Source organism: Coffea arabica, chromosome 7e (genome assembly GCF_036785885.1).
Source record: "Coffea arabica cultivar ET-39 chromosome 7e, Coffea Arabica ET-39 HiFi, whole genome shotgun sequence".
NCBI lineage: Eukaryota > Viridiplantae > Streptophyta > Magnoliopsida > Gentianales > Rubiaceae > Coffea > Coffea arabica.
This window is the reverse complement of record NC_092323.1, coordinates 8,241,983-8,257,394: the sequence shown is the minus strand read 5'-3', so window position 1 is coordinate 8,257,394 and position 15,412 is coordinate 8,241,983. Positions and strand designations below refer to the sequence as shown.

Here is a 15,412-nt window from a genome sequence, read left to right as displayed (position 1 = left end):
AGACGACCACTTTTACCTATATATATATATATACTAGTTTTTGGGCCCTGCGGCAAGCGCAGGGCAGCCTATGTTGGGGGTGATAGATTTTGTTGTATGATTGGGAGGATTTTGTTGATGGAAAGATCAAGACACCCACGAAGTCATCAGAATTACCATCGAAACCGGCCCATGGTTATACTGTAGCTATTCCCCTTTCCCCCTTTTATATATTTTAGATATATATATGTAAGGACGACCATGCAGTGGCACAACTCTTTTATATATATATATATATATATATATATATATGTAAGGACGATCATGCAGTGGCACAACAAAGAGGAGTTCATGCCAGTAACGCCACAAAGGCTTTCGAAGAAGTTAAAAATATGTTTTTACAGAAGAAAAAATTGATCCTCGATGTACATGGTACAGACAAATGTGATCCACAACGAAGTAATGCAACCTCACAGGCAACGCAATCGGTTCCCGGTCTTTGTTTGCTCTCTCTCGCTCTCTGTGGAACATTATACCTCTTTTCTATAGGATACACTTAACTACTTCTGTAATCATTTGTTGCATAATGTATGTTTCATTTGAAAAATCTACTTAATCTAAATTCTGGTGGGAATCAAGTATCTACAGTGGACTGACCACAATGTCCCCATTAACCCACCTGAGTCAGCTTATAAGTTTCCAGAAAACGAACCAATTACCAGGGATAGTGTTCCTGCACAAAAAAGCCCGCACAAACTGTTGACATTAACAATCATGTAAAGAGCTTGAACATCATCACTGAAATAAGCAAATAGGCACTGAAATAAGCTGATTGTTTACAAATTTTTTCAATAATAAGATCCAGATTTAGGAACTAAGTAAACTGTCAAGTGTCATCACCTCAAGTGTAACGTAATTTGCACAAATTATGCCTACCAAACAAGAAGTGTGATAATCACCTCATCCGTTGACCTAAGCAGATACCCTTTCTGAGCAACCTATCAAACAGAATCACCCTCAGATGACATTTTTGAGCAATCTATCACACTGAATCAACCTCGAGTACCTGAAAAGGGAAGCCATTTGAGTTCGTTTGGATTGAATTATTTAGAAAACACGTTTTCAAACTACCATTTTATCTTGCATACATTGTACCAAAAAGGTACAATTTTCAAACTATGTGTTTCTTATTATTCACAAAACACGTTATCAAACTACCATTTTATCTTGCATACATTGTACCAAAAAGGTGCTACAGTAAATAACACCAAAATTTTTTTCTAAAGCTACATCATGAACGGTCAGTTTCATGTCTAGAACAGAAAATTGAAAAATGGAAATCATATTTCCAGCGTGCATGGGATGAGCAGTGCCACACAACCACCTCATTCAGCAGCTAAAGAAGTAGCCCCTATATTATCATTTACTGCAATGACAACCACTTCATGGGAATTATAATTTAACCAATTAGTTTTTGTATGGTACAACAACACAGAAAAAACTCCACCCCTACCATCAGATGTAACTTCCCAAAACTCAGAAAGTACTCCCACCGACAAAAGTGTTCTTAGGTTCCATGCAGCTATATCGTCAAAAGTGATTCTCCATTGACATCATCGATGGAAGTATAACGAGATTCATAGAAGCAACAAAGGTTCCAGGCATTTTTACAAATCAATCTATCAGACAAGTAATTCTCTAGGTGTGTCACCATTTCATAACATGTGCTCAGACAAACCAATGTGCAGCAGTTATCATAAATTTTTTCCACAATCAATCATATGACTTCTGGAGTTAATTAACTTTAGTACCTTAAACATTCTGAATGGGGGAAGCATCATTTCGGGTTTCCATCACCACTTTTCAAGACCCAAGCCGAACCTTGAGATACACATAGTTCCTGTACAACCTGAAAACAATAGGGTAAAAGATTAGCTAAACTGCAGATTCGACAAAAGCGTAAGGTAAAATCTGTTCAAGAGTGACCCATGAGACTGTCAATGCTCCACTACAACAAGCAAGGACAGACTTGCAAGATGACCAGACTGTGCACCTCAATTTATTAATAGTATTTCAAATGCATAGCTTTCTTGTTTTGCTCTATCAGTTCCAGAGTTTCAGACAGCACCTACACTCCCATATTCAGTAGAGTTCCTACCTACTTCAAAGTATAATCTACTTATTACATCATCACTTAAGCCAATAAAGAGAGCAAAGCACTACTACTCAATTTTAAGATATGTCACATGCTACTTATTCTTCATTATGCAGCTCCCACTTTGTCATTTGAAAAAGCATCTATCTCATGCAAAAACTGAAGTTGGTTTATGGACGTGACCATACGCATCTAATAATTTTGCTCTGGATAAACCAAAAGGATAGCAAACAGACAAATAAAGCACTCAAGCTCTGAGGCTTGACCTTTTGATATTCCAGGCTGTTAATATCCCTTTTAAGCTGAAATTTAGCAGCTTCTATCATTGAGGCCTTCTTAAGCTTTGCGTTTGGTCCTTCAGCAATGAAAAGATCAATGACAACTTTCCTGCAAATGAAAACTAATCTTGACTATGCACTGAGTAAATAATAAAAATAGGAAAAGTGTAGGGGCTGGAGATCTAGCAATAACCTGAATTCATCATGTTCGGGGTGAACTGGGGATGATTTCAAAACATAAACACCATGAATGTTAATTGCGACTTGACTAATGATTGCCTGAAGCTCCTCTGGAGGAGCTTCAACACCATGTGCTGCAGCTATTGCTTCTCTAGCAAATCCCTTTGGACGGGAAGACTCGGAAACTGCCATTTCCCTTAGACGCTGGCAAATTTGTTGGAAGCTGTCAATGTCAATACATATTTCTTAAGTTGCTAGCAGGGAAGAAAAAAAAAACCATCCAATTAAACAGTTAATGTCTTGATTAGTGGCTGAGTTGCAGATAGGAGACTTCATGAAAAGGGGACTAACAATAAACTTGCTCACCCATGCAAAACACATACTTCTGTCGAGAAACTAGATCTATTTCTATAGCTATCACAAATACATAGTAGATGGTTCTACATCCCATACACTGGGACTAAACTAGCAAATCAATTGTTACTTGGGTCAAAACCAGCTACAACACATTTACTGTGTGCATCCCTGAACTCTGTGTTGATACAGTTAACAAATGTAAGAGGTGTGTGTGCTTCTTAGAAAGTTATTCGAAGCACTTAGGATGATAGGTCCCTGGCCCTTGGATGAACCCTGCCTTCTAGTACTTTTGAGCAAAAATTATTGCCTGAAGATATTTTAATGTAATGCTGTTGTGTAAACAGTTGTTAGTTTTGTAGGTTGGTTTTTGTCACACTGCTGCTTTAGCAGTTTGTAGTACTGATGCTTGCCCTTGTTTTGTGTAGATACTCCCTTCTACCATTTTTCGTTAAATAAGAAAAGAAGAAGAAGTGGTTGGCATGAACCGTACATAATAACCTGAAGTTAAGAATGCTAACAATACTAGCAATATCTAACCAAAGGCAGGAAAAAAAAAATCACCTGCAAACCTTGTGACTTTGAAAAAGTTTCTGAAGGGCCTTTGGTAAAGCCTCGCAAGTTTCTTCTGACATTGGTCTCCTTGGCACTCCTGCATTTGAAGAATTTGATGCATGCTTACTTAAACTCTTTGATGTTGCAGGGTTATTTGTGGTGAGAGGCCTTGAAGAGTTTTTAGTAGCAGGCCTGATTTTATCTCCAAAGATCTTTTCAGTTATCAGTTTCTCCAAGCGTTCCCAAGTTTGTTCCTGTTCTCTGACAATCTTAGGGTTAAGTTTTATGAATGTCATGTCAGGAGGCTCTTTGAACTTCCAATCATTAAGAGAAGCTCTCTCAAAAGCTATTGTGTTAAGTACATCTCTCATAGCTCTATTGAGTTTCTGTTGTTGTGGTAGTTGTGAATTGTTAATAATAGGAGTCCTGCTAAACAGAAGAAGAACATAATCCCTCGCTAAAGCATCAATTCCTTGATCTTTTCCATACAGCAGTGAACTTTTGGGAATCCACAAGCCTTGAACTAATTGAGCATGTTGGCTGAGGACTGCCAAGATATCCTCGACAGATGCATCAGGTGCCAAATGCTTTAAAGCATCAAAACGATGGATTGGAGGCCCCTATAGAAATAATAATAATAATAATAATAACTACCTAACTGATTAAACGGGGAATAAACAAATTAAGGTATACCAACAAAGTAATTTTAAAAAATGTCAATAAAGGAAAAAAAGGAGGATAATTGAGAAGCATTACAATGAAAAATCTCTTAATCGTCTTTAACAATCTGTCTAAAACAGAGATGGGTAGCTAACTTCTAACAATTCAGTAATGTCAGACAAAAGTTTTGGATTAGAAAGGCCCTTGTGTACATCAAGATACTAGATCTATTTGTCATATTAAGTTTGAAATTGAAGAAGAGAAAGTTGATGAACAGAAGTGCAGAGGCCCAGGACCATCACATTTGTGAAGGTTTTTCTCCACATTACTTCAAATAAAGTTATAAAGCAGAATTACAAGTACAAGGTCATCAACTCTAACTTCCCATGATGACTAAAAACCAAGTAGGCAGAAGCTGGGAATTGTGAACAGAAACTGCAACAGATAAAAGAATTAATGCTGTGGTGATACAACCCTCAAAAAACTTTATACCCATGTCCAATCTGCTAAAAATTAAAACTCCAAACATGTTGAATTTTGATCTTCAATGAGCTGACCAGCAGTCAAGTAGGAAATCGGAGCATCTATTGCCAGCAAGGTTAATCAGATGGTACAGAAATAGCATTCCATCGTTCTAAGTAATAAGTCCTATGAATTTTTCAGTATACCATGCTACTGCTTTGGGTTTACAAGCACCTCTCCGATGATCCTAGCAAAAAGTGCTTGCTATGCAATCCCATTACAAGCTAATGACTTCTGTAATAACTGACCCAGGGCTATCTGGACTTTTGATACTTCAATATGGCATATCTAGCAATTATTTGTATACTGTCAGATGGAACACATTGGCAATAAAATAGTATCATATTGCGACATTGCAAAGTTTCACAATTTTAAGAAATCCTCAACCAGTAAATGAAATGCCAAGAGAGTATTTGTGGTCACATTTGCCAACGGATGAAATTCTTTGGTATTACCAATTTTTTGGGTCTGCCATGCATACTCTAGGTAGTGTTTCTGCTACAGGATTATATGTCCAAACAAAGAGCAGAGTGTGTAAGTTGAACATTGAAAATTTACAAAAGATATACACAACCAAACAAGAAACAGCATTACTGAAAAAACTAATTAAATTCATAAAATTAAAAGCAGATCAACTACAGTCATCACTCAGGTTCCAATAAAAATCTATAGTTCATTCATTCAATGAATTTCACGAGTCCAAATAAGCAGAATGTACCTGAAGAAGCCAAGTTCTAAATCGTTCTTCAAGTGGCAATGAGAGCAAAACCCTGGAGTCTCAACAATTCAGAAAGAGAGACAATCTCAAAAGCACGAATAGAAATTGGCACCAAAAGAAAATGCAGGAATAGAAATAAATATAAGTTCCATAAGAAACTGAGCATTTGGAGAGTCCCTATCACCAAATGTCAGTCATTGCTGGCTCTTGAGACGGGATGTAAAGGCAGGAACAGGAAAAAATCAGACAATGAGATCACTTGAGTGAAGCAATGAAACACGATTCTACCACCACAGCAAAAAGCCAACAAGTATTGTACCAAAGCAACATCAAAATTGTATTCCTACAGATGACAGTGGATGACCTGATATCAACGTATCTAAAGAAAGCTAAAGGACCATATGAGGTACAACTCTAACCAGCCAAAGCCAAATGAGCATGTAAATTACTCATCCACTAAACAGACATTTTCTTATCCACTGATAGAAATCAACAAGTCATCCAGTATGATAGAGAATTTAACCCCAATGAGTTTGTATGTAAAAAATTCGAAATTAAGAAAGAAAAAAATTGACATTGTAACATAAAAATCAGTGCTTATGTCACCTATCACTCAATTAATGTGTTAAATACCTTCTCGAAGGCCCATTGGATCCATTATTCTCATTTGATGTGCCAGGACACAAGGTGTTCACATAGTCATGCCTTCAAAATTGAAAACAAAAGACGAATGGGGTTAAAGCGAAAAGCTTTAGAAGCTAAAACTCTTTAAACTGTCTTCTACTCAAGCTGCACCACATTTTTGCTCAGCAGATTCCAGGTGGGTTCTAACTCATTACTAACAGGGTACAAAATACAGTAATGAATCATACCTGTTCATTGAAAATTGTATATGAGAAGAATCATGTTCAACCATTTTTCTCACATATCTCATCGAAATATCACTCCTTGCTCCATGGTAGTTGAGAGGTATCCAATCCTGAGAAAGAGAAGAGAAGAATGAAGAGACTGATAAGTTGTAAAAGGCGCATCTATCATTTAATAAGCAAAAAGTAAATAAATAAATAAATCACTCAATCCATAAAGATATGCTGTTCACACTCGTGATTGATAATCCACTTTACCAATTTTTCCATACAATAAAAAGCACAAAACAAAATACTGCAGCTTTTGAATTTTTAACAAAATACTGTAGTTATCTAATCTCTATTTCAAGGACTGTAGTCATAATAAAAATGACAAACCTATGCGAGGAAAATGAATGAATTCTTTCTTGAAGAACAATTTAAAGACAATTGCATGAATGAATTTTTAAAATGAACGATAGTTGCTGAGATTAATATGAATGAATTTTTTCTTGAAGAACAATTTAAAGACCAAATGGAAGGATACCTCTCTAGTATCTTTGTTCTGCTCAATCACAGGCCCAGATGACTTACCCTGCAGACGAAGTAATCCAAGTTTATAAGATCTGATCAGATAATGGACACTCAGAAATGCTTTATTTAGCATGACTCAATCCAGAAATGATACATAAAACTTTGCCCTACAAAAGTGCCTGCAATAGCACTGTCTAGATGCCTAGCAAAGACCCCAACACCATACATCTCTCTTTGAAGTCTAGAATTAACCAAGGGGATTAAATCCTGAGAGAGATTAAGCTTGGATAAATCAAATATTCCAGTGTATCCTCATCATCATTAAAAGTGAGCATGTTTTACATCTTCCATTTCATCAGATCATTGGACCTCATAAAAATTATGACTAAAAGGTATAGTAGCTTCACTGGCAAAACGAGAAAAGAGGGGCAGAATGCAGAACCTGCTTCTTCAATGACCCAGTAGTTACTTCTTCCCCCTTTGTGTTATCTTCAAGGTTACTGCTTGCAGTAGTTCGCCGTTTAGAACTCTCAGGCTTATAATGCTGCATTGAAGGTCGGAGCTGCACAACTGCATGAATAGGATTCAGGTGTAACTGCATGACAAAAAAGCAATCATAGAACTTTACAATATAGAACTGCGAAACAAGTCACACGTACAAGAAAAATCTTCTAATTGAGTATTGTTATAACTAATTTCATTTAGCAAAAGTCAAACAAGAATTAAAACGGGCAAAGGGCAACCAACAACCATTCATTTCTAATAATTTCACCGTATTCTAGAGAGGAGCGCCCAAAATCAGCAGAAAATAAGTAACTATCTATAAAGACTTGTGGGTTTATCAGTGATAGTTCTGCCAGAAGTTTTCTCAACTGTCAGTTGCCGTCTGTGCTTATGAGTGTGGATATGATGAATACGCAATCTTTATCCTTCTCTTTCTCTTGGACAAGTGCAAATAGATTCACAGAAAGGTGGATGTTTTATGCAGTGACTAGTCATTTAATTGATTCGTCTCTTGGAAAACTGCGGTAGATAGACAGTCTGCCTCTCAGTGAATACATTGTTTCAATGCTCCTGCTAAAGTTGGTAAGGCCATTACACATTTATGTCCAGAAATGTCAAAAATTTTCTTGTTGAATTTGATTTCTCTTAATTTGCAATGCAATTCAACTTTGTAGAGTCCTGCTATCATACTGCTATAGTGAGATAACCATGAGTATTACCTACAATTTTAAGTTTCAATTGCTTATAATGTTAGACGAGAAGAAGGTCAAGGCAAGAAACAACCAGAAATAACAGAAGCAAACAGAAAGCATAGAGTCCAATAAGTCCAAATAGAAAAACACAAAATACATGTAAAATGAGAATCAACGAGATAAAAGAGCATACCTTGTTTCCAACAAGAACTCCAACAGCATATCCAGCTGTGACAGGTGGCTTCCATGATGAGGTAAGAGTCTGGAAAGGACCGCAGGCAAACATATTATGGATTGTACTGGTAATATACCTAAATCAAACGAGATTCAACAGAAATCACACAGAAAAACAAATCCCGGCCATACTAATAGCATAAAGATATGAAACAAAAACTCTTTGAAGACAAAGAAAATCATCCAATCACAAAATATAAAACTCTATCAAACTATGGGCAATCTAGGACCCCCAAAAAAAAAAACAAAAGGTATAGGAGTTTAGCTATGATTTAGCTAGTAGTTCACGGAAACTTCAAACGGCTACAAGGAACTTTAATACTTCAAGAATCCTATCAGCTTTATTTAATCAGAAAAAACACAGGATCATGTGGAAGCCCATTGAGACTACAGATTTTGCAATCAGGAAGTCTAGCGCATATGCTGGGAAGTATATCAGTTATAAAGATACTTCTTATGGACTTGGAGAGGCCTTATCAGGTCCCTCATCCAATAAACTCTATGAGCTATGTCACTGTGCTGTTGCAAGGTTTCATTTAGTAGGTGTTCAAAAGCAATCGCTACATCAAAAGACTTGATTTCTGTCAAAATTTGCCACACTTGTATAATTTGGACAGAACACATGAATAATGAAATTAGAAAACAGGCTACCTGCTTAGTCATTGAAACTCTAGGATCAGCATCAGAGTCATAATTCTTGGAATCAACATCAACTGCCAAATCAACTTCTACTTCAGCACTTTTAGACTTCACTCGCACCTGCAAATCAATCCCAAACCCCTCCTTTAGTACTCAACCTAAGAATGGGATCAAATTCCTTCCTATACAGCAGTTCATTCCACTCTTTGATTCAATTTTTCTAAAAGAATGTCAACTCATGAAACTTAACCCAGCCTATCATTCTAAGTTAGGTAAGAAAGGGAAAAACACGCACCTCTTCGCATCTATCATTTAATTCATATGGCCGCCACAATGGCCTCAGAGGATATTGCAACACGTATAGCTGAAATATTAAATAGAAACTAATGTAAACAAATAAAAAAAATCACTAGAACATTTTGTACAGATTAATTAACGCAGAAACACTAACCTTGGTATTAGGATCAATAGAAGGTGTCAGATAAACATCAATTTCTCTCACAATTTCATCTTCTCCTTCTTCTCTCGACTCCATCGGTTCATCTTTCGGTTGCTCTGCTTCTTCTTCCACCTTCGCATCGACATCCATTGCCACGGATTGGGAAACGGAAGCGGATGCTGCATCTTCAGCTTTTCCAGCGGCAGCGGTGGTGGAGGAATTAATCGGTGATACTGGTTTGGAATCTAATTCCTCCTTTTTAGCAATGGAGTTCGAGGTTGCTGCAACTGGCTCTGTTTTAGGTTTGAATTTGGAGCCCTTGGGTGCGAAACGAGAGGGCCGGGTTGGAGCCTGGCTCGGCTCGTCCAGGTCGTCAAAGTCCATGTCCGCCGCTACTGATGGTATTGGCCTAAAGCTGTGAAGAAAAATGCATGCGGAGCAAAGCTGGGGAAGAAGAGATTTTTGAAGGAAGCTCGAATGTAAGAACAGTTCCACGAAAATTTTGCCGCCGTTGTTCTACTCGGGAAGGGTTTAGTCCAGGGTTTAATTACTCAATTGCCCCCTCCTTTTTGGAAGGTGAGATTTGGGGTTCATTTGGGAGTGAATGATTTGGATAGCAAAGAAGAGAAAGATTGATTTTCCTTTGTTTGATAGTTTTAAGTAGGAAAGAAAAGAAATGAAATGAGATGATGGATAGTGACAAAAATGTTTCCTCCCAAATTGGAAAGAAATGGAGAGAAAGTTTGGAGAAAACTTATTAATTTTTCTAAAATACCTATTTTGTTCTTAAAAATGCCTTGAATAAATATTTAATGACTTTCATATCCAAAATTATTCCATTAATTCTCAAAACTCCCAAACAACATAACAATCTCTTCTCTTCTCTCATAACTTAAGCTTTCCCTTCTTTTCTTTTCTATCCTAAACTCCCAAACTAAGCCTTGGAGAGCAAAGAAGGAAAAAGAAGAAGAAGAAGAAGGGATTTCTCTTGTTTCGGAGTTTTAAGTGGGAATAAAAAGAAAGGAAATGGAGGGACAGGTTGAAAGAAATGGAAAGAAAGTTGTGAATAAAATGTTCAATAATAAAATGATAATATCTAATGTATCTACAATTATTTTTTTTCTTTTTTAATCTGTCTATCAATTTGAAAAGAAATTTCTTTTCTTTTCTTTTATAACTTATTATTTCTTTTTTTTTTGTCGGCTCAGGCAGGTGATGGTTTTTGTTTTCAAAATTTGTTTCTTGAAAATTTAAATAAAAAATATTAAGCATATTTGAGACAATGTTGTGATTATTCTTTTTTCTAAATAAATTCATTTTTTTCGTTTGACTCGTACTTTTAAGACGATAGCTTAGAGGAAGACAATTTTTTTTTTTTTACTTCTTTCATCTTAGCTTTCCATATCGCATGTAAAGATAGGAGTGCTAATTTGTGGTACTATACAATTAATTAACTCTGTTTTGATGTGTTATTTTTTTAAATTTGAATTACTTTTAATTATGTAATAGTAAATTTTTTTAATTTATATATAGTAATTGCGAGATCAACAAAACAAATTGCTTACAAATTACAACGGCAATGTATGCACAAGGACGCATCATTTTTTGGGGTAATGGGCAATTATTTACTTGATTTTAATCTTTTTTTTGGAAAATAATTTTGAATTTTCTAACTCGTCTCTTTTCCTGAAAATGAGCCAAAAAATGAAAAGAGAGTAATTGGCAAAATGACAAAAAGGGAAAAAAATTTGCATCGAACAATAAAAAGATCAATTTCACATACACGCTTTATAGTTAAGTGATTTTAAGACATATCTCTTATGGTTTGAAATGTCCACTTATACCCATTATACTTTGAATTTAAATTTTACACACACTGATTTGCTTGCATCATCAACACATTTTTCAATCATTTTTTTATCTCACATACATCATATCAAAAAAATGCTACAGTACTTTTTCATACAATTATCTTAAATAATTTACAATCCAAACACATATTAGTGAAAAATTTAACCATGCATAATCCAATGATGCAATTGATTACTTTGTTTCTAGTAATATTAGACCTTAGTAATTTTTTTTTCAAAGTTCCTAAATGAACATTTACCTCTATAAAAAGGATCAAACATTTGCACCTCAATAATGATGATTCGAAACTTTTTATAGATTGCAAACGTTGATTTGGAGATATTTGTGGAAGAAAAACTCATTCTAAAAAGCCTAAGAAAAACTCATTCTAAAAAGCCAAGGTCCTTAAAAAACTCATGAAGGGTGTCCGAGGAATTTGACCAAAAATAAATTCATTCTAAAAAGCCTAAGGTCCTCGAGAGAGAGAGAGAGAAAAAAGTAAACTGAAAAAAAAAAAAAAAAAAACCTTTGTAGCCATCTGATCCGAGCTCGACTCCTTAAAATGGCGGCTAATGTTAACGATTGTCTGAACTCATCTTTCGGATGTGCAGCTGGGAAAAATTTCCTAGAGCAAGGTAACACAAATTCGCCGCTGAATTTTCTCATCCTTCAATTTGATTCACTCGATTCTGATATCATTCAATTAGTTGAAAATTTTTCAACTGATTCTCTGATATCATTCTCATAAGCGTCTCACAAAATTAAAGAATGAATTGGTTTCAACGTAAAATTTATTTATATAATGTCACTTTTGGACTCTACATGCTCGACTGGTGGGAACGTTGCCTCTTCAGTATCCTTTTGGCTGATTCATTTCCTCATAAGCTTTAATGATTAGATTTCTGTAAATTTTAAATGCAATCCTCTATGCTGTAATTTGGATCTTTATTGGAGTTGATTGATGTGGGATACTTAACAGTTTGATAGATATCTTGGTGGTCGTTTTGATGTGGTTTGTTTTCTACAATGGCTTCCGATATTTTGCCGAGTTTTGTAGGAGGTACTAATATTTTAGTATTGCTTGTTTTTGCAAGATCACATTTTAATTGCTAATTTCGATAAAAAGTTGGGCGGATGATTTGGCTTTGTTTTCTTTTGTGATCGGCTTTTTCTGGTTATGTGTTTTCTTTCCTTTTTAATTTTCATGTAAATTGAAATCTTTGCTCCTTAAAAATTGTGTACAAGGCAATTGTGATTCCTTGCTGGGATCTTGAAATAACCAATTCTCCATCAATCCTGCATTTGCTAGTCATGGTATATATTGGGCATGTTATATACTGCTGCTGAAGTTCTCTTAGTACCTCTATTTCTTTTGCTGTTTTTCCATCGAGTGGTCAATATATGAACTCCTCATATCTTGAATGCCCTTCTCATTGTTGTTGGTTGCTCCAAATTGCTGAACTTCAGCCATACCTCCCGTCCTTGTGTTAAAAGGATGCTGTATGCTGTTTCCTTGCAAGTATCTGCCTCCTTTTGTTGATAAAAATTATGTCTTTTTGCATTGAAAAAACAAAAAGTTTGTGATGTGGCTAGCTTGGCATTTGCTTAGATGTGGCATGATATTTGTTAGGAGCAACTTCAACGGTTATGAATGAAGTGAGATGAGTTGTAGGTTTTTGTCTTGTTCATGTGTGGAAGTACTTAATACTAGGTTTCCACATCTACAGCTATATTTGCAGTCATATGTGATAGAACAGCTAAAAGTCAGTGGAAGAAATAAATGAAATGGTAAAGAAATTATTATTTTTTTAATTTTTCATATACTCCACTTGATTGGGCAATTCAGTAGAATAGGAGGCCTAGCAATCCTTCATTGTAACTTTCTTTGGACACATTGAAAGTTGAACTCCCCGACCTCAGAAGCAAGTGAAATAGTTCTTTTGTCTCGTACGACTATGTTTAGAACAACTTATGAGAACACTTGAGCTATGTTAGATCTTTTGTGGTGGTCTACTTTTTACCATACTGGAAGTGGCAAACAGGGAACTCAGATGCAGGTGACAAAGTTTATTAAGGCTTATATGGTTATATTCAGGACAAAGTTTGAGAATACTCAAGCTAAGTTTGGTCTTTTGTGGTTGTATATTGTATACATGGAAAACATTAAAATGCTTAGTTGCTTAGATAATTCCATGAAGGAAATGCATGAGGTTTCCAATTAAATGTTGGTGAAGAAAAGGTACAGAGAGGTTAAATGGGCATAAACTCTTCTTCATGGGTAAAATGCTGGACAGGTCTGAGTGATGCAGATTGCAAAGGACAAGTCAGAAAATTTGGCTGGTTTATGTTGATTCACAACATCATGGTAGCGAAATATGCTTATATATGACTTCAATTAAGGAAAGATGTATATTCTAAAACACCAGGATATAGTTCACTGTGTTGGCTTACCAACCTTTTTACCGGCTGCTACTCCCTTCCATTTGATACAGATGAAAATTTCTTAAACCTATTGAATCCCTCTTTCATTTCCTGGATCAGTGTTGGTTCATATTCTGATATGCCTGTAAAATAAATTTAGGGAAAGTAGATCCAGATTCAATAGCACAATTATCCTGCTAGCACTTGTACGAATTTAGTTTGCACAGTGTAGGCAGTTATGATACTCGTCTTTATTCTCTTGTTTTTACCTCCTACATCTATGCTATAAAATTTATTTAAATTTCTCTGTCGAAATTGCTTCTGTATTGCTAATTATACTGCGATTTCTTGTTTCTGCTTATGTTAGCAAGATTCGTTTTTAATTCTTAGCGGATGCATATTATTGGCCTCGTTAAGAAAACTGGAGTCAATTACAAGAAGTTATAGACAGGGAAGGGTTTTGGTTGTTGTGAATGACTCCAATTTTTCTCATGACAAATGATATAATGTGTTGTAGCTTATGACTAAGATTGTATCCATTTTGTTTTTGCAGGGAACTGTTGTGCAACACAGGAATTGCAAGAACTTTTAGCACCAGCTGTAACTTTAAATGAGTATGTCTTAAAGTGCGTGAAGTTGCGTTTTATGTTTTCTTTACCGCAGCCTAAATTGCCGTTGTATGTTTCAGTTACAGCTTAAACATAATTGCTTCTTTTGATGTTGAAACTCATACGATATTTTCCTTAATATTTCGTATTTGGAACGAAAATTTTCTGCAACTGAGTTTGATTTTGTAAGTGCTGGTTGATCTTCATATTGAGCTGGAAATGGTAAGCAATAACACAAACCAAGTAGAGAAGGTGGTGTGACAAGTTAAAAGACTCAGTGATTTTTCTCTTGATAAGGCTCCAGATTTCGAATAGGGTTCAGTGATGTACGAAATGCCAAAACTTGAGGAGGGTTTGTCTTTGTAAAAAGGACCGAGTAAATACTTCTTAAATAGGGTGATGTGCTGGAAAAGATATGGACAAATAATGTATGAGATGACCACCTTTTAACCTTGATCATCTAAAGTATGCATGATAAACTTGAATATGGAGACGTGGGAGGTTTTTATTTCGTTGGATGACTTTGTTTTCTGATTAAAAAGAGTAAAGAACCTCTGGTAACCTCCATTAATGAATTATAGCCATTGGCTCTCTCTTAATGGTGGTTTGCGGTAAGATTCTCTAGAAGACATGGGAAGCATGAGCTCTAAATGCAAATCAAGTTGTGTCGTCGAGGCTTTTGCTTGTACATGTACCAGCATTACTACCCATATGCGGAGTTTAGGGAAACAAGGAAGTTGGAGGAAAGGGAGGAGGCTGCAAAAGGAAAGTCCCAAGATGTCATACCTTTAAGATTGGATGTCCCAAAACCAAAAGTTTCAGATCTTCCGGAGAGCTCATGATGGAATTCAGTGAACCAATAAAATGAGTTGACTTTATACATGTGTCTTGAAATGCTTCACAGGTCACACTGTCAAATACTCTAAAAATATAGCAGGCAATCCCAAGATGTCTTGATTGCAACCCTATAGATTGGCCCTATATCTAATACTATGTGGTTTGTCATATTTTGATCATCCATGTAAAAAATTGAAACCGTTCACATACAATAATGCTTTTGCCTATCACTGGCATGTCTTTGGTCATTCCTTTGTGTTAAATTGGGGCAATGCTTTAGCCTTTTTGGGTTAAATTCTACGGTAGTTGGGGAAGTGATATTCCTGATAAAGAGGTAAATAGATGCATTAGTATTTTGGACCTAACTGGTCGGATGATCACCTTACAATTGGGCCACCCCTTCATAA

At 35.8% G+C, this 15,412-nt stretch overlaps 2 protein-coding genes across 7 annotated transcripts; one reads left to right on the top strand and one right to left on the bottom strand.

Annotated features, from left to right (window-relative positions):
- Positions 1 to 331: 331 nt before the first annotated feature.
- On the bottom strand, positions 332 to 9,966 carry LOC140003889 (uncharacterized). Of its 5 annotated transcripts, none has more exons than XR_011818243.1 (16): positions 9,301 to 9,959; positions 9,145 to 9,213; positions 8,862 to 8,969; positions 8,170 to 8,238; positions 7,223 to 7,375; positions 6,794 to 6,841; positions 6,274 to 6,380; positions 6,035 to 6,106; positions 5,402 to 5,453; positions 5,107 to 5,181; positions 3,511 to 4,121; positions 2,606 to 2,815; positions 2,401 to 2,521; positions 1,791 to 1,888; positions 939 to 1,045; positions 332 to 712 (listed from the first exon to the last, which is right to left on the bottom strand). XR_011818243.1 is itself a non-coding variant. In XM_072058820.1 (14 exons), the coding sequence occupies exons 1-14, from the start codon at positions 9,670 to 9,672 to the stop codon at positions 1,817 to 1,819; spliced, it is 2,139 nt and encodes a 712-aa protein (XP_071914921.1). In that variant the 5' UTR covers positions 9,673 to 9,960; the 3' UTR covers positions 1,789 to 1,816. The 5 variants fall into 5 exon arrangements, 2 of the variants coding, with proteins under 2 accessions (XP_071914921.1, XP_071914922.1); XR_011818244.1 differs by having other exon boundaries at positions 5,107 to 5,178; XR_011818245.1 differs by lacking the exon at positions 5,107 to 5,181 and having other exon boundaries at positions 9,301 to 9,957.
- Positions 9,967 to 11,510: 1,544 nt separating this feature from the next.
- LOC113697990 (uncharacterized) lies at positions 11,511 to 14,339 on the top strand. Of its 2 annotated transcripts, XR_003450073.2 has the most exons (3): positions 11,925 to 11,992; positions 12,127 to 12,199; positions 14,114 to 14,339. XR_003450073.2 is itself a non-coding variant. In XM_027217635.2 (2 exons), exons 1-2 carry the CDS (start codon positions 11,908 to 11,910, stop codon positions 12,204 to 12,206), a joined length of 165 nt encoding a protein of 54 aa, XP_027073436.1. In that variant the 5' UTR covers positions 11,511 to 11,907. The 2 variants fall into 2 exon arrangements, 1 of the variants encoding a protein (XP_027073436.1); XM_027217635.2 differs by lacking the exon at positions 14,114 to 14,339 and having other exon boundaries at positions 11,511 to 11,992; positions 12,127 to 12,206.
- The last annotated feature ends 1,073 nt before the right edge of the window (positions 14,340 to 15,412 follow it).